Source organism: Nothoprocta perdicaria, unplaced genomic scaffold, assembly GCF_003342845.1.
Source record: "Nothoprocta perdicaria isolate Ctin4 unplaced genomic scaffold, notPer1 scaffold_71, whole genome shotgun sequence".
Lineage (NCBI taxonomy): Eukaryota > Metazoa > Chordata > Aves > Tinamiformes > Tinamidae > Nothoprocta > Nothoprocta perdicaria.
In genome coordinates this window covers 3,221,149-3,240,815 of record NW_020455988.1, presented here as the reverse complement: position 1 = coordinate 3,240,815, position 19,667 = coordinate 3,221,149, and the positions used below count along the sequence as shown (strand labels likewise).

Genomic DNA, 19,667 nt, shown 5'->3' with positions numbered 1-19,667 from the left:
AACATAAAATTACCATTCAAAACAACAAAAACCTTACCTTAGCACTGAGAAAACTCTAGCCATTTTTCCTATTGCTCTTATCTTGTTTCTTATAACCTCCTTTCGAGCTGCAGCTGTTGCTCCTATGGAAAAGACATTAAAACAGTTACAGTGACTTAAAGTCTGAATACAATGATTTAACTATATATAAGAAACACCACATTGGTACTATACAGTTTGCCAAACTAAGCCGTATCTGCAGTTAAGACCCCAAACATTAATTCTTTATATATAGTCCAAGATTCTTTCACTGCTTTTGAACATGCTAATTAATGGTGCCTGGAGAGATATGATCCTTTTTCTGCTACACATTAAAACAACATTTTTTCACCAATGTAATCCAATTTTGCATTTAATAAAATATGTTCAGAGATGATAGGCTATTGAAAATAAGTTCTTTTTAATTAGATAAAATGCAAAGAAAGATATTCAACATGAACGTCTGAACCACTAAAAATCTGCATTCTATAATTTTTTTGACGCAACAGTTAAAATTGATTGCCAGATCTCATCATTTTAAGTGGAGAAAACACATTTTATTTCATTTTAAAAAAAAAATGACTACGGTACAAATTTGGGTCCAAGACAGGCCTAGCAGGCATTCTCCCCATCCTTCTCAAAAATATATTTAACTAATCATAAACCCTAAAAYGATGGATTCTTGCAAAGCAGCGTGAGTTTGTGGGCACGGCGGCAGCTACTCGTGGTCGCAGGGAGCGGCGCCGTCCTGGCCGCGAGCTCCCTCTGCGCTTCCCGCTCCCCGCACACCTCTGCTGCTGGCAGCAGCCCAAGCTCCCATGGCCAGCGCCGCTACTYGCCCTGCTGCTGCACATCTCTATTGCAGTGAAACCTGTGACAGTCCGAGACAACTGCTGGGAACCCCGTGACCACTTCACCCTGTTTCACAGGTGAACAGGTGCCTTGGCTGCCATCTAGCATTTCAGATAAGGTGAAATGCATGTATGTTTTTTTTCTGGGCTTTGCTTTCAAAACAATCTTCCTCCTCGGAAGTTTCAAAACTGAAAATAAACTCAACTCCTAAATCCTACAGCTCTTCAAAAGCAAGCAAAGAACAAATATCACAGGTAATTACATAAAAAACCAAGGAYGACTTTCACTGCAACATGTAATACTCGCGTAGCTTAAGTTTAATCCCAAACGGTGCTGGGGATGGGTTTTTATCAGCTTCACAGCTTCGAGCTGTGAGCCTGCCAGGCACTGGCAGGGCACCSGCAGCAGCACATGCAAAGGGCGCTACCTGCGTGCGTGGCTACTGCTAGATTTTTGTGCAGGTTGGGAGCAGAACCTTGATTTCTTATAATCAAGCATGTAGAATTTGCCTAATCAAATACGATGCATTATTTCCAGGCATTTCTATTTGCCCCTCAATCCGTCCAGCGATCAAGCCTCTATCTTTAAGCTCAGACTGGAAGAAGCTCTGCTCACAAGGATATCTTTCAAATGCTCATCCTTGGCATAAATTCATAATTCTGAACAATCAAGAGCAAGAGAAAAGGTAGCTGTAGCTAGATTCTATTTACTGTATTAGTAAAAGCTTAATGAAAAAAAATGAAATTAAACAGTATTAATTTGATTAGGAATAGAGAAGATATATTCCTGCCTCAGCTACTGCAATCTCACTGAGCTGTATTCTCAAGGCAGATATAATGTGGTTTTCACTCCTCTGGAAGCAAAACTCCTCACATTTACTTTTTCTCAGGTCTCACTATCCCTGTTCCTTTCTTAAAAGCCCACACTGCTTCAGCTGATCTTGTAAGTCAAGTTGATTGCTTTCAGCCTCTATTTAATTTTCCTGAAGATACAACCAAGAATTAAAGACTGGAAATACGATTTATTACTGAGGTAAATATCTCCCCAAAGACCTGATATTCACACTGAGATATTGCCATCTTGGCTCTGACTGGCTGAGCTGGTCAAGAGCCCTGGGACTGAATCCTGCGCCTTCGCAAGCCCTCGGCTCTCGCTCGCACTGCGAGTGCTCCGGTCAGCACCGCGGAATTCACCACGACTGCAGAGCGCTACTGGATTACAGCAGCTACACCTAAAYGTACGCTCACGTCCAAGAAAAATAGGTCACAGCCAAAGAAACRGCTAGCAATAAAATGATTCAATTTAGCCTTTGCAAATAATGCCTTATATCCCTCATTTTTTTTCTTTCAATATCTTAAACCATACTTGCATGATAAGAACTTAAAATTAAAAAAAAAAAAAAAAACAACTGTAGTTCAATTTGGAGGAGACATTACTTAGAGAAATGGGCAAGAAAAGCTCTACATCTTACTTCTTAAGCAATTTAACACCTTTTCCTGAATTTTGGATTTGTAGCATCTTGCAAGCTGGACAGAATTCTAATAGGATTTCTTATGTAATATAGACATCCAGGTTATGAAGCAGAACAATGAAAAATATTCCAAGATGCAGGGATGAATGGCTGGATAATAGTACTGAGTAAAGAAACTAAACAAAATCTCTCAATGGTATCCTAATATATAACATATGATGTAGTTAAGCATTAGCAAAGTGATACAAAGCCAAATTAATGAAACTTAAGCCCTAACTTAAATACCTTTCTTCTGTGCATAAATGGGATCTTCTTAAAGGTTCCAAAAGGGAGGGGGAAAGAAAAAGATCAGTGACGGTTGTAGAATGAAAATAAAAAAAATAAAGAACATTTGACAACATCAAYGGAAACGCAATGCTTAAGTAAAGTCTGAAAAACAGAAAAGAAACAAATTAAGTAGGGAACATCCAAAAGGAAAGAAACAGATGGAGAACTATGGGAAGAAAAAAAAAAGAGAAAAAAAAAGAGAAGATTTTCAGCTTAAAGCCTTGTTAGTAGGTTGTGCAGGAAGCCAGCATGCAGCTCGCACTGCCTCAGCCTGCCACCCCTTCAGCACCTGCTTTTGCCCATGTCATTGAAACTGCTCTGAAGGGGCTGAATCAGGATCTGCTGCTGTTTTGAACTAAGAGCCCTCCACGCCCCACTCTGCTTGGGGCACCTCTAGCTGCCAACACCTTTTCCTCACAAATATCAGAAGCCAATTTCTCCAGCTTGTTTGTATACGCTGACAACAGCTGCCCATCGTCACAGTCACGGGCACTGCTGCTTCCCAAGCCGGCATTGCACAGCCCACATGTGCTTTCCTCCAATTCCTGCACGCATGCAACAGCCAGAGTGACCTAGCGCACAGGCAGCGCGCGGCCACGGCAGTGCATTTGCCAGGGACTGCATTTTTAAGCCTCACAGCAGCACAAGTGCAGCGCTGCAGAGGTCGGGCCCCGTTGCATCACGGCTCCCCTTTGGGGAATGCTACCTGTTCATGTGTCAGAGGAACGTGAAATACTTGCGGTACAGAAACAACTTCCTCTGGCAAAAAGAAAAGTAAACTAGCATATTTAGCATATTAAAACAGAGAGCAAGCAGGCACTGCAGCCTCACCTTGCTGGTTTTGTAGAAAAACAAACTTATGAAAATTAACCCCCATTCCTCTCCTCTTTACAAGTTATGTGATTTAAAAGCTAAAACGCTCTCACTTGCATAGCCACAAACCTGGATGCTCTCACAAAGGTGCCAGGGAGGGAGCAGCACCTAAGGAAGGGGCCCTGGCTGTTGCTAACTCAGTCTCTGTGCTCCTTGCTGCAGAGCTCTCCCTAGGCAGAGTCTGTTGTGCTGAAGAGCTGGGGCCAAACTCACAAGCTASAGCTCACCATGCAGCTAGGTTTTGGTCAGCGAGACATTATTTGACTCGGTAATTTGGTTTAGCGTCAGAGTGCAGCACTTTCCCCAGGAAGCTGTACTTCAGGAGAGCAGGAATGGCTGCAACCTGCACTACATCAATCGCTTTCCCAGGAGAAGACTGTGTGCTACCGCAGTGAGGACAGTGGGAAAACTGATGCAGGTAATTAAGAAGTCCCTTTATGCCAAATCATGATAGTGACACATACAAAGCAAGCAGAGCATGTGTGTCAAGTTGCCTATTGTATTATTGCGCCCTTTTAATTAGCAGCTTAGTTTTTCAAACACGAGGCCAGAAACGTTACCAATTAAAATACAACAGGACTGTATGCTGGCGTGATGGAAGTATTTGCAGCTCGGGTTGCTAAGCAATACATCTGATGCACAAACCATACAGCACTCTAGCTAATGTTCACCCAAGACATTTCTGCTGCATCAGATTATGTTGCAACCACCAGAGCAAACAGGAAAGAAAAAGTACAAGAGCAAATTATCAGAGATGAGAAAACTTGACATATTTTGTCCTTTCATTTTTAAAGCAAGCAAACCCAAAAGGCCAATTTAGGCCATCAAGGAGAGTTGGTAAAGGGCACTATGGTTGCTATTGAGGTGCTCTCCCATTGAAGCACACAAATTGCCCACAATAAATTGATCAGATTCCTCACAAAGCTATTGCCTTAAGGAATAGAAAACAAGAAAAAAAAAAAAACACAAAAAGAATACATGCTGCCGAGCATCCTGCTCAGGGCTACATGTAACATGCAGGACAGATCAAAAACCAGCTCACAAGAACACCGTGCAGTGAGGTCAGGCAGTATTGATGGGGTTTTGTTTTGAAGGGAAAAGTGAGAGGGGAAGACAGAGGGCAAGAATGTGAAAGAGAAGGTAACAAATGAATGATCAGTGCAAACCATAGTGATGGATCATTCTCATTACATGTGGGCACCCAGGTCAGGGCATGTTCAAACTGCAAGGAGAGAAAGGAAATCAGCAGCAAGCCCTGAAAACTACAGATGATGCAAAGAGAAATGATAGTTTAAGGGAATCATTTCATCAAACAAAAGGCACTTGCTGTTGCAGATATCGGGCATTTCTATCAGTCTAAAGAAAAATGTCAGTGGACAAAATGACTGTGCTCCGCAGTCCTCCAGAGGAGCTAGGCAAAAATTAGCTAAGAAAAATGACAGCAATGTTGACCTACTACAAGGCTGTCAATATACAGCCTTTACAGAAACAGCTGTAAACTGATCATCATCAGTTCTATTTCATGAAGACCACAAAAGAAACATATCCTGTATTCCCCCTCCCCAAAAAGGCAATGCTTTAAGAAAAATAAGAAAAGCGAGAGAGGATCGAGCTATCTCTGAGAGATGATTTTCCCTTACAGTAGAGTTAATAACTCCAAAGGCAACAGGAAATCATTAAATATCAGCCTCTCTCTAATCAACTCTCCAATCTGCTTTTATGTCCGAATCCTTCAATCTCTTCAATGTGTCCATCCACACTAACCCACTGCTGCCAGTGGGTGGGAGGCAGGAGGGCACCCCCGAGCACGTTGGGGACCAGCGTTGTCGACTCCCTGGACAGCTACCAGTGGACATCAATATGTGCAACATCTGGATTTAGCTCCACCTTCCTGCAACTTTCCAGCACCTCCTTCAACACAACGTTTTCCCCAGGGAAAGTCTTCATCCAGAAAAATCTGAGTCCAGTTAGACCATGGAGTTAAACACTGTGCTAATCAGCACTGTTTATTCACTCCTCATGCAGCAGTTGTAATGCTGCTGCACAGAGCTCTGCAGCGCGGAGCCGTGTGGGGAAGAGTACTTGAGGCTGCATTCCTGCTCGGGCAGCCCCCCCCCCGGAAGCTCCGGGGCCGCCTGGGTCCCGCTCCATCGCCCCCACACAGCACAGAAAACACCCAGGCTTCTTACAGCCAGAGATCGTTATCTTGTAGGTGCTGTAGGAACAAAGTGTCAAAGACCCCTGATGATGTGACCTATTTGCAACCATGAAGACACACTGCTGTAGCTTCTGCATGGCAACACCAACACTCTCACCATCACRTGAAAAGAGGTCCAACAAGTTTGGCATTAGCCCATGCGTGTTCTGTTTAGTGTCTATGAAAGTTTACAGCACAACTTCAAGTGAAAATATTAGGCCAAAGCTGAACTCATTCAAAAACCCTCCTCATTGTACTCAGTGGTGTTTCAGCCTGTGCTTAAGAGCTTGCTTGAACCAGAGATTTCAAGCATGCAGGTTTCTTGCTACTGTACTTAATTTGACAGAGTTTTTACTCATTGTATGCCTCCATACAGTTTCAYACATTGCTTTAATTACACAGTAGCTACTTATTTAAATTTCATGAGAAAAWCTGGGCTCAGTATTCAAACAGGTGTTTTCTCTGCACTGATTACTGGTTTCAATAAACTCAGCTTTTGTACCAAGTCCTGCAAGATAATGGTTCATGTCCACACTCCGTAGCCTTGACAGAATGGAGGGGACCTGTGTTTGCCTTTTTGGAGGAAATAAGAAGTGCTATAATCTACATCCTACATCATATAGGAAAAATCTGTGGTASAGGTCCTTTTCTAAAGGTTAAAAATCATTTAATTATTGGCTACTAATTACAATTTCATTAAATATTTGTCATTCTGAAAAGTTCTTCATTGTTCCTTTCTTTCATTTTACCCATAGACATGTCGAGATTATTTCCACTGGTTGCCTTGTGATGCTGTATTTTTCAAAACACTTTTTTAGCATACTATATTTCTTGTTCTTTCTCTCTTTTTTTCTTTTAATGCAGAAAACATTTGCAGTAAGAACATTAGGAACACATGGGATTTGTTCAAATCTGTTCAACTGAGAAGATTATGGAGAACTGCAATTTACTCTTATACAGTCATAACAGAAAATAATGCCTAACAGAATAAATGTACTTCTGAGAAGCTTCAGGCTGCAGGATAAAATATCCAATACAAAGGAATCAGCAGGTACGAGGAATGAGCTGACTTATCCTATAGATTCCAGATCAAGTAACAACGTAAGTGGAACTCTTTCCCCTTCCTTTCTAAAGCAGAAACCGTTTTTGCATACATTTTTTTTTTTTTAACATTTATATTGATTCTGAAAGACTTTGAAATACACAGCTGCATTTTAAAAGTTTTCAGATTAACAAAATAAAATTTCAAGMATTGTTCTTCCAAAGTTGTAGCAGTCACACCTCGAAGTAGTGCTGCAGRAAAGGTAATTACTCCAAATCAAATTATTTCATCCATTCAGTGAAGCTTTCCATAAGAAACACTGGGATAGTATGCATAAAAATCAACAGCTAACCCCTTCAAGACAACACAACCCAAATTTAATGAAAGGAAATACATTTTCTTCAAAATCAAATATAGCTAGACCAGCAAGAGACTTGTATTTCTGGCTAGGGTTAGAACAGGGCAAAAGCTACATTAATTCTTTCCAAAACATGCAGTAAGCAAATCCACTGGAGTTCAGCGCAACAGTTGCTTTGAGCAGCCCAGAACTTAGATGGGATCCAGAGAATTATCCTACGGTTAGTAAATAAACTTTTAAAGTAGTTTCAAAGCAAACCATCTCCACCAAAGAGAGAAGGTTCTTACCATCAAAACCATCTTCCTCTGTCCCTAATTCATCATCGGAGCAGATATTCAGCACGTTGACCAGCATCTCAGTCACTAGAATGGGAAACAAATGCAACGTTGATATTGAGGTTCACAGGTTTGTCTAAGAGCAAACTGTAGGTGTAGTAGTGTTAATGCAAACGCAGTATGGGAATGGCAACCAGTTTTTAAACATGGACCTCACTTGATACATGGAGCAATACAACCTTGAATTGGAAGATCCTGTGTACTTGGCAAAAGGGCTGTTTGCATACCTTTTAATGAACAGCTGATCCAAAAATACCAAACACCACAACAAACTAACTTTTTTTTTCTTGATCATGCATTTACGATTTCTCTTTCTGCAGATGTCTGACAACTTGGTAACATTTTTTCTCCCTGTAAACAAATTTTTGCCTTTCAGTTAACTTGGACAAAGAAGTGGTTAACAGAATTGACCACTCTTCACTTCCTGCCACGTTGCTGCAGCATATGAATTCCTTATGTAGCAAATTAAAGGATTGATATTCCCATTGAAAAGGTTTTAAAAGGGATCACAAAAATACCTTCATTTATACTGAGATTTTGCATATTGTACTTTGAATTTAGCAAATGCTTAATCCTTCTGAGGTGAATATAAATTGCTAGTGTCCCCTGAAATCCAGGGCAAATAATATGGATAGAAATGTCATTTTAGTTACACTTCTAATATGTACAGCTTGCTGACTGCACAACTTGTGCACTCTAGGCTCAGCCTCAAGCTGCACCTGAATTGGCACCAGCCCTTTTTGGAAAAGGCAACAGTGGGAAACTAATTGGAGACACATAGTACAAGTACAGCCGACCTCCCCCACACTGCCAAAATCACAACCAAGAAAGTGGAATTTAGAGTTCAAAAAAGTCAAAGTTAAGAGGTAAAAATGTGAAATCATTAGCAGACAGATTAAAAACTTGACTACATCTACATGTAATAAGCATCATTAAAAGGGTTACCAAGCACATCTAATCTTGCAGCAGCTACACAGGCTGAAAGTGTAAATTTTAAAATCAAGTGGTGGTTAAAATCTTCTGTGACAAAAGTGATGGTTTGGTAAATTAAGTGGGTGGGACAAAATTATGTTTTTCCTAAATTAGTGAAGGATTTAATATTTTCCTATAACAGTATTAGTGGAAAGACTTTCCACGCTACCAATGACCAGTGTAACTAATAGCTTCCTACCTTGGATGGCCTTTGAGGGCAAAAGTCTATAAAAAAAAGAAATAAATCAAAAGCCGTGTAGAGCACCACCTCCTATTCCCTTGAGGTTTATTTTGCAGAGGAAGGGAAAACATGGGTTTCACCTCCTTTTCCTCTTCTGTGGCTTAAAAATTTCTAAGCTATTGTCTACAGTGACCACTGGGAAGTCACAAAGAAGTAAAGAAGGAAAGTGTTCATCATCCCAGGAGCTTGCTTAATCTTACTGTGTGGTCTACAGCCTCTGCTGAGAACAACCCCTGTGGGAAACCCATCGTTCAGACCCATGTTCACAGAACACATTCATTTAAAAAAAAAAAAAAAGAATCTAGGCCTAAGACGATGAAAACGTGTTACCTGCTTTACAAAAGTCTACAAGCTGCATCACCATGGATTATGCAACAACTCCATTAGTGGGCACAACTGCCTATTCTTTGTTGATGTGTTTTTTATCATCTACCTGTTTTATTCCCACTGACCTTAGGTTTCTCCTGGCATCTTTCCTAGTAGGAAGGAGTAACTGAAAACAAAGTGGACTACAGGTAAGAGTCACAGCTGGCTATGCTTTACGTTGCCTATTAGGAGAGAACTGTTATTCTAAGTAGCTTTTAAGAGCTTGTTATAGTTTTCTAGCAGTAATTGCTATATCAGCAATACGCTACAATGGATGCATCAAAGCAAGTTTCATCTCAGACCTTAAAAAAAAAAAAAAAAAAAAAAAAAGACGACTTCAGGTTTTGACAGCTTGCCACTAGGCATGCATTGGATAGGGCAGATGAAGGGCCTTTCCCGCCTCCTGTGTGCCTGCCATGCCTAGCATGGAGCTGGTTTCAGGCAGCATTGAGAGCTTCATGGTGCAGTAAGACATGAGCTGCCCTTGGTGGCTTCTGCTCGCTCGGGATGAGGCACCACAAGCTCTGGGCAAAGCCAGGACCGAGGGGCAGGTTCTTCCCTTCTGCCAGCCGCCTGTGCTAGTCACAGCTGTCCAGAGCGAGCCCCAGTCTCGCCACGTCTGTAGCSACGCATTGCCAGCTAATTGAGACAGCTGGATAAGGACATAAGCTTGAGGTAACAAACTCTGATAGGATGCTCTTCAGGCAGTAAACAATACCTAAGAGAATACCAAAGAGCTTATAAATGAACAAATCACAAGAATTTTATTCTGTAAGTTTCTTCTCTGGCTGGCAATGTCATAAACCTACTTCCACAGCAGAAACAATGATATCATGTCCTTGAAAGGGGGAAATCATAAAAGATAGGAAAGTGTGGTAATTGCTTGCCCTCACCAAGGCCTGTTTCTTCAGATTGATCCTCAAAGACAAGTGATCTGTCTTCAAATTATTCATGTCATTTCAGATAAACTTGGACATGTACAGAGCAAATAACAAACCACCTTGTAGTTTCTACGAGCAAAGCAAAGGTACGTACCTTTCTCACCCACAAATGGCAAGGACCAGGTAAACACATCCATGAAATTTGGAAGCCAGTAGGGATGAGGGGAGCAGTTGAACTGTCTGATATTCATAACGTTGTTCTCGTATTTCAATACTGCAGCTGTAAGGGAGGAAGGAAAGAAAACAGAAAGCTGTCAGCTACACACGTGTGCCCGGCCCCCAGAGCAGCAGCAGCCGCGTGACGCAGCGGGAGCGCTTGGCCGTGAGTTGAAAGAAAAGGCAGCCCCAGCGGGGTGAGAGGCTGCTCGCGGTCCAAGGCTGGGTCACCAGCATGCCCCGGTGCCCGGACGCGCTCTCAAGGGAAGCGGTGCTGATCGGAGCTCTGGGATTCCCCACCAACAGGGAACAAGGCACCCTATCCACAGCCATCCATTTCACATACTTATCTGAGTGCCCTACAAGCGCATGGTGGCGACAGCAGAGAAAACTTTATCACTTTGAGTTTGAATATTTTCAACATAATTCATTCATGGTAATGTAGAGCTGATTCCTGTCGCATTATTTAATTCTACACGTGCTAGTCCCTGCTCCCTTTAGTATGAATGTGTAAGAACAGAATTCATCTTGCACCACTTAAATTATCTAATGTTCTTGTCACAGTCATCAAAATAAAATACTACATCTGCTAAAAGTGGGCCAAACAGATATTTATGCCATAAACTTATACTTTTTAAAGTACCTGGGCAACTTCAGGGCTAAACTGTGCTAATGAACTTCTCGTGTTTATCTGAAATAGGATTTGATTGATTCTGGGGAAACAAAACAGCTTAAAATGAACAGAAGTATTAAAAAGCATATCAATAAGAAACAGCAATTTGTTGCTAGAAGAGATTGTCATTGGATGGAGGCTCAGTAAGGATGCAGGAGGAATAGCATGACTGTGGTTTGGGTCTAACTGAAAGGAGTAAGAATGAAGGCAGTGAAGGCAGAGAGAAAAAGAAACCAGTGATTTATTTGAGGGGTAAAGTAGTAATATTGAGAAATAATACTGAAAATATAACAGATGAACTAACGTCTACAAAAAACCCAGACAAACTATCCATTTATGAAATAGAGGAGTAAATATTTCTTCACTCTGGACAAAAAGATAATTTTTTGATGGCCACCTAAAAACAAAGAGTCACTGTCCCCAACACAAAGACATAAAGGTTTGGAAAAACGCAAGTAGTAGAGACTGCAGACAAAATCTTTGATCAAGATGGGACTGAGACAGCCAGAGCTAAAGTTTCCATGCAGTGTAAGGAATGATGGTGCTTTACATTTTCATTAAAAAGAAAGCTGGAAATGGAAAAAATAAGGGCGGATTTTCGCTCCTTTTTCAGAACAGCTCAATGAACTTTAGATGACATTCACTGGCCAACTCCCTGTTTGCATTTACTCATAGCTCTGAATGTAACCCCAGCTCAGGTGCTCAGTCTCCTGCGAACTGCTTTTACTAACTCCATCTCATAGCACATGCAGTTCTAGTTCTGCTACAGTAGATGAACTGTTGTCAAAGAATTTTTAGTCAGGAAATAATATACTTCATGTATTGGAAAGCATGTATATAACTTTAAATAAATAAGTTTCAATTTGCCTTTTTAAAGTCATCAATAACCATCCTGACAAAATCTAGTAACTTGTGACCTTCAGAATGATTCTCCTGAGCTTTAGTTAAATAAAATTGAATCAAAAGCAGCAATACACATAATAGCTTCATAAGTGATAAAACAATAAGCATTAAGAGTATGTCAGAGATTCTACGCCAAAAGCATTTAGAGCTGAAGACGTGTCATGCTGTTTTCCCCATTCTTCCTGCGGTGCCCATCGATCCTCCCCAGTGAGAAACTCTGTTCCAGGAGCCCGTGGTTCCTCAACAGTCCCCGCTGGCCGCAAAGCCACATGGCAGCAGGGTCACAGCTACGTATGAACGTGCCATCTTGCAGAGCTGCTTGGAGATGAACAATTCCTCCCAATTACTTGTCCCTTTCCTATTCATCACTGAGTGCCAGTTAGAGGAATTTTTCTTTCCATGTGCTTGGTTGTTGCTCCTCAAAAAACCTTTAAGAGGTTCCTAAGTCTCTTCTGCTTTATGCCAGACAGCAGTGTGGAGGTGACCTGCGAGTTTCTGGAGCCAACTTGCTGCTGCCCACAGCAAAGCACTAACATCTGYGCGATCTTTTGACAATCTGGCAGCCTTCATTTTAATAAACCACAGTTGACTCTTGGCCATTGTAGCGGCACAGTTGGCTGCCCATCTATTTTTCAATAAAAAAAATACCTAAATATTGCTCTTAGCAAATATGAGAATATTGGTGTCAGTGGTCTTAATGATTCCATCAGTGCTTGGCTGAAGTTACCTAAGGCAGCTCGAGATTTATTCTCTTTCTATACAGAGCCAAAATTCAACAACAACAAAACAGTTTGTGGTTGCATAGTTTAAAAAAAAAATCACATTAGAAGGACTGCTTAATGGATGAGATGATTTATTTATAAGGACTAAAAAGCTGCATATAAAGTATTTCAGTTTCATCACACTATAGTGAGTTGAGATAGTTTCCCTTCCTGTTGTTTCTTAAGTTCACCCACCAAGTTTGTTTTTAAGTTTTGTAAAAACTCAGTTAACCATTTTACAAGTAAATTTTAAAACTCCTCTCTAAAGAGCCTGAAGCCTCTAAGTAGACAAATTGGAAAATTTTAAATTATATATAGTTTTATATTTTCTTTAAAGGAATGTAAATTGAGATTATCTTAAAAAGATTGTTGGAAGCTGCTTTTGCAAAATATTAAAGTATGTAATTTAATGATTTTGCAAAAGCAGCTTCCAACAGCAGCATTTAAGAACTATTCTCTGTAAAAGGCCTGTCAGGCCCCCACAGATAGCCAAGAGCCACTCAAAAGAAAATACCACTGCACAAGAGAGTGATGTAACAACAAAGACTGATGTTTTCCAAGATAAACCTGCCCTTAAAGGCATAAAGTAGAGCTACTGCTTCACAAACATATTCCTGAATTTGCAATTTAAAGTCTTCATAGCTTATAAATACTACACACACTAAGTATTTTTATTAGGTAACTAATCAGTTGATGCCAGCACATTACCTGATGAGGAAGACAAACTGTACTAGGTCAAGTAGAAAATGCTGCTTTGTTATTTCAGCAGTTTACCTGAGCTTTCCTGTACCTGCGATGCCCCCAGAAGAGCAGGAGTCTTGGGAAGGATTGGAGGCCACAYGGCACCTCGCTGAGGCAGCACCAACGAGTGGAAGCGATTCCTTTGATTAGGAAACTAGTACCTCAAGAAAACCTCACTCTGTCAAATGTTTCCAAGATCAGTTGTTCCAGACTGCAATCCCCATACTTGTACTTTCCAAATCTATAGTCAGATAAATGCTAGCAGACCAAACCACCAGTCATAGTTATATAGTCTGTAATCACCAACCAGAGCAAGAATCTTATTTTATTATTCTTAACAGCCACACACATTTTAACCTAATTTTGGTACTCACTGTTGGAAATGAGTTTTTAGAAGGCAGTGTTTTGTAAATTGAAGAAGTGCAGATATCCCAAATGACATTATACTTCTTTCTAATGCTAGTAAACTGAGCTATCCAATGCTGAAATTACATTAGAATGAAAAGAAACACTATAATGAAGCAGGCGAGGGGCATTCATACTGTTTAGCTTCAAGCATTTAACACGAGTAGCTATAGAAGGAAATATGGGGTGGTAAAAAARTGGGGCCACCCCTAACTCCTCTGCAGGAGCTCCGCTCCACCAGTGCTCAGTGGAGCCAGATACCCCTGCCATCTCCAACGGCTCTGCACCCGCCTGCCTGAGTGGAAGCCAAATTAAGCACTTTTACAAGGGGACCAACCTTATCAACTGCATTACCTATCGTCCAGAAAGATGCTAAGACATTAAATAACGCATTTTAAGAACTGCTATGCAATTCTTCAGTATAAATCAATTGCTATTTCCTTCAGACAAAAAAAAAGGTTGAAAAATTAGCCTCAGCATGTACATCCTCCAGATAAGCAACCTCAAAATCATTTTGAATGAAATAGTTAACTGATTAACGTGTAAATTTTCAGAAAGCTCACCCTGATTTTAGGAAGCAAACACAGTACTTAGGGAAAGGTCTCAAATTCTTCATGTAATGAAGAATTTCAGTCTCTGATTTAATGCCAAATTAACTCAAGCATTAACTGTGCGGCTGGGAACAGCGTGCTCTCCTCCAGCGGAGTTGCTAAGTAACCACAGGGTTTTTTTGACGGAGACAGGTCAGGGATAAGGCTTAGTAAAAATGCTTAAGGAGTTTAAACATTATCAAAGGGAAAAATGACTTACTGTATAAGGTAATGATGCAAATAACAGAACACAAAAGCACTGCCAATTACAGTAGGAAAACCACCCTTTAAAGAATTATGGGGATGTTTATTTTAGATGTACTATTGTATCTTCAAAAGAAACAGTGGGAGAGCGCTCCGGATTTTATCAACACACCACAAAAATGACTTCTAGCAAAACCTCTCTGGCTTRGCAATGAGATGGCCTAGATAATAGTAACAGCTGCTCTTTAAAACCTTTTGTTTCCCTGAGAAGGTCTCATTACAGAGGCAGTGATAAAGTGTTAAAGAAAACTGATAGGGCAAACAGAAGGTTATGCCATTTTTCTTTCTCCCCAAGTGCTATTATTTCTCAAAGATCCTTCCTGTAGCAGACACATGTGTTTGGTTTCGTTTCCTTCTAGGCATGTTACGCTTTGCTTTCTGCCTAACACAAAAATAATTATCTTGTTGGATCTGTTGGGATTAGGCATTCCTGTTAAGGGGCGCCTATGGAACACCACATGCTTGTATTTTCTAAGCACTCCATTGCTGCACTGCTTCTTTGCCACGACCAAGAGCTGTTCCAATGTGCAGCTTCTAGCATCCCCCAGCCCATTGCATATTTTCTTTGCTGCTTTTCCTTTCCACAGYGCCACATGCGCTTTGAAGAACGCTAGAGGAAACATCGCATTATTTTCTTCAATAGCTTCAGATTCTCTGGTGGTTATCTCACCACTGTGAACCTTAATCTTTTAAAAATGTTCAAAAGATAATAGCCTGTCTTTAGACAGCTAGTTAAAATTGTTCACTCAGCCACAAAGCATGAACATACTGAAGTGACAGCCAGACACAAAATATTAAGTATTGCCAATAAGTCACAAATGAAATTGCCCACCGCTGCAGTACTCCTGTAAAATTTCCTGCTTTATTTTTTGGTGTGGCCTGAGCAGTATTACAGTATGCCCTAATGAAGGCATTAAAAGATACTAAAATTTGAAATACTGCCAAAGTTTAGACGTTGTACAAAGCCAGCACATCACAGGATACAGTAATTTTTGGCACCTTCTGCCGTGCTGCTCTAGAGAGTTTCTCCTAGTGATGGGCACCCAAGGGCCCACAGAGAGGTGCACGCACCCATGCGACCTGTGACCAGGAGAGCCTCCTGCACCTCTCAGGGCGACCAGTAACCACTACAGTTGAAACATTTGTTTTCCTGCATGAGGATTTTTAACCCTCTCCATGCTGGAGAGGATCTGAGAAGTTGGTAGAGGTGCAAGTATGAATCCATCCCTTTCACCTGTGCCATTCCCTAGGATGGATAGGGAGGGCCCTTGCAACTGCAGGCAAGGAAGGCAGCCTTGGGAAGGGACCCACACCAGGTCCTGCCAGTTACTGACTCTTCAAATCACCGCCTTAAACAGCCTCTCTCTGTCTCCACTACGTCCAAGAGGGAAYCGTCCCTCTCCCATCAGCCTCCCAATTCAAGAGCCTGACTTTGGCACCCAAAGTAGCACGGCTGAGGGGGCCAGGGTTGCGGCAGGACCGGGAGCCACATGATGGGTGAGTTGCTCACCCAGGCRCCAAGAGGCCATGGCCAGTAACTGAAAGGATACAGAAAACTGCCGGTGGTGCCAGAATGCAGCCGAGAGCAGCCAAGAGAGATTTCCATGTCAGCACAGTGCCGCGTGTCAGCRTGCGCGAGGGCTCCCTAAGAGCGTTATTAACCACATGCATGCTCAATGGGAGCTTGGTCAGGTCCCTTATCTTCATCTTTTACTGCCAAAGCTCTCTTTGCTCTATGGAAGCTCCCTCTCTCCTGCTCTTTAAGAAAATATCCGATTCCAGGGACACCTCTCCAACTGGGACTGAATAAACCCTTCTCAAAGCTAGCTACCAAGTCCTGTCTGCCTCAAATGCTTTGCAGAAGCGAAGAAGTATGTACAGAAAGAGAGTATTCCTAGCTCCTTTCTGCTTTTTTAAATACAATGCACTTCAAAAATGACCTTGGAAGATTACTTCCCTCACTGGGACATGGAGCCTCTCATGAATTTACGCGGTGTGATTTTATTAGCCGAGTGGCAATCAGAAGCTTACTAAAAATGTATAGTAGTAAAGGAAGGCACCTATTAGAGGAGAGTAACTCTCTTTCCAAGGACTTTTACCTGTAGCAACCAAAAGACCTGATGATTTAGTTTTAAGTCAGACTGTGTGCCAACACCGAGTGAGTCAGCTAGAACAATTTTCCTGTAACATCTCAATATGGACAAGCTTTCCTTCACCTCCTGAAATCAATCAGTCCCGAGCTTTGCGCTCCAATTTATCTGCTGCAAATCGAGGCAGCCAACAAGCTTCCGAGGGATTGAGGATAACGGTGCTTTTCTTCAGCCAGTCGCAGCTGAGCTGGGGATGCAGGAGCAGCGCAGCAGCAAAGATGCCTGATACACTTCAAATGCCAAGAGCCACTGCTCTTCGTCTCGTGAAACAAGGCATCAAAATTCTGAACCAAAGAGGAGCTAGTTAAACTAAACAGAAAAAAATGTGTTATGAAGCCACTAAAGGCCAGCCTCTGCATTTTCAAGAACTGGTATTTTAAAGAGAGGCTCAGTGGTGCTGATCTCACCCCACTGCTTATTTGCCCCAGCTCCCTCAGACCTGGTATCCTCAGAGTCAATCTGAACTGCAGCCATCGCTGCACTTAATCACACCTTGCAGAGACCCGTGCAGAGCCCTCAGTGGAAGGGACTGTCCCCCCGCCAGGTTTGAGGCCTGTTTGTCACAGCTGAGAACCATGAAACAAGCCAAGTGGCTGTTCTGAAACAGCCATATCAGAAAGGCAGGTCTGGCTGCTGCCTGAACTTTGTGCACTGAAACACATCTTCAATTGTGTAAATCAGCAGTGAATTTTATCTAATCTTTGCCTTACAACAAAAATCCCTTTGGCAGTGCGTGCACAGAACTGCTGCTTTGTATTAAGAGAAGTTAAAGTACTGCTCTAAATCACGGTACTTAACAGACATTTCATTGACCTATGCTCTACCCAAAACAGCTAACTCAGAAACTAAGCACATTTTTTTCCACCAAGAGCAATGAGTTGCCAAGAAAATTAACATATTCCTTGTTTCATCCTGCTCTTTTTGAGTTGCTAGAATAACCCCTATGTTATTTACTTTGACATAAACAGCTCTGCTTGGATTTTTTTTTTCACAATTTTACTAATTTTTTGACAAGTTAATATACATTTTGAAAACAACACATACTGAGCCCATTATCTACCTGTGAGCTATTTCTTTCCCCAGTTTGCTGCACAGCAGCTTTTAGATCAAAAGTTTTCTAATATAAAATGATGCCTCAAGTAGTTTCTTTGTGCAAGTTTCAAGCAAAACACTTATTTCCTCTGAAGGCAAGCATCAAAATTAAAAATGTCTCCACTCAAGAAAGATTGATCACTTTGCAGTGAGGCTACTTTCAATGCTATCACTAGGGAAAATACAGTCTTTTCTCACAGTTGTCCACAAATTACTTTAGTTTTACTGGGAGTAGAAGAAAGTAAAGATGACTGCTCATTTCAACATATAGGAGGACAGGTTTATTAGAATGTTTTATTTTTAGAACTGTGATTTTTTTCCAGTTCATTAAGAGAACATCTCAGTGAATGCAGCAATAAACTCCTCGAAGCTGCACACACTGTATTCAGGTGAGATTTGAGATTTTAGAGTGACCAATCACTGCTCATTTGTAAACTTTTTTTTTTTGTTGTTAATGTTATTATTTTACTCCCTATAGAATAGTTTTTCAATGACTAATAAGCAAAATACAAAGGAACTCTGCCAATATGGATTCTGTCCCACATCCGCTGATGATTGGCAGGTTTCTTAGCTAGTGCTTGCCCAAAGAAAGCCCTCTGAATTTTACTGGGAAAAAGCAATGGAACAAATCATTAACTAAAAGGAACAGTTCTCAACCACAACATTTCATAAAATATTTCTCTAATTGAGCTGTTTTCAGTTTTGTTTCTGGTATTTAGTAACTTGCAGTCAAAACTCAGAAATATCCTAGGGCATGTTAGAACCTACAGTTATATTCAAAGGGATATATCTGCCACTAATAAACTTGATTTGTAATATGTAATAAATTGAATAGGCATGAACTAATAAAAAAGGGAAGAGAAAGGAGAGAAAGAACAGTGAAACGCAGTTGAGTACAGGGATATGCAGTCTGCTATACATTAACAGAAGTTTAATCTTACCTTTGTTATTGTATACATCTAGATAGTTTGGTGCTGAAAAAATAGTGATTAGCGAAGGGAAGCCTGTTGTTTGGCTTTTCCTGTACATGCGATACCTGGAGGAAAGAGAAGTTGTTATTGTCTAGTGTGGTATGTGCATTTGTCACTAGCCTAATTTACAGCAAGGAAAAACCCTACTGAATTACTTGACCAGGTTTTGGAAACCCCACGGCAAGAAAGCGTGCGCTGCCCGCAGATCTACCCTGCGGCTCGCCGTGGGACAGCTGGGGATGTCACTGGATTTCACCAGATGTGACAGGGGCACCTCCACCTGCAGCTCAGTGTCCATCTCTGGAGTCAGGTGACAGGGACCTGGTGGGACTCAAGGCAAGTGTGAAGCACCCCAGGTGCTTCAGAATCTCTTCTTCAGAATTTTACTTTTCACCCTTTTTGTGGAAAGCAATATGATAGAAAAACTTGAAATTTCATTACCCGTGGGTATCTCATGCCAGTTATTTTGGGCAGACTAATAGCTTGCTTCTAATTGCATTGAGGTTTTTAAGCATGTGATAATTCAAATATTCAAAATAGCTTTTTATATGCACTCTGAATACCAACCCCATGCCTATGATCTTGTTACTTTATCTTTTCTTACTTTTCCAATTAGGTAAATTTTCTGCCTCCAAGTAAACACTTCAGGAAGATATGCAAAGCTATTTGTTGAAATAACTGTCCTTCACTAAAACTCACAAGTGGTGCATTTCAGTGAATAAATACTTTAAAAGTGGCCTAAAATGCTAGCTTTTCTCTGGCAAGTTGCATCATAACTATCCCAACTGGATCACCTTTGCACACAGGACCACCTTTGCACACAGTCTCTTCAGCTCTTTATATCTATTACTGATAATCCATCATAAAATCGTTTTTGAACATTTTGAGTTCCAACAATCTGCTGTCTTGATAAACCATAAAACCATAAAACCAGAGTGTCAGTTAGGTATGAAAGACGTAAAGAGATG

The 19,667-nt window shown here is 41.1% G+C and overlaps 1 protein-coding gene across 2 annotated transcripts in view; it reads right to left on the bottom strand.

Annotated features, from left to right (window-relative positions):
• PPP3CA (protein phosphatase 3 catalytic subunit alpha) overlaps positions 1–19,667 on the bottom strand; it is a 158,080-nt gene that overhangs the window by 11,542 nt on the left and 126,871 nt on the right. For both annotated transcript variants that reach the window (XM_026050887.1, XM_026050888.1), the window contains exons 8-11: positions 18,670–18,764; positions 10,088–10,213; positions 7,426–7,500; positions 38–122 (exon numbers count right to left, since the gene is read on the bottom strand). In XM_026050887.1, the coding sequence (XP_025906672.1) occupies positions 38–122; positions 7,426–7,500; positions 10,088–10,213; positions 18,670–18,764 (381 nt within the window). The remainder of the gene's footprint in view (positions 1–37; positions 123–7,425; positions 7,501–10,087; positions 10,214–18,669; positions 18,765–19,667) is intronic.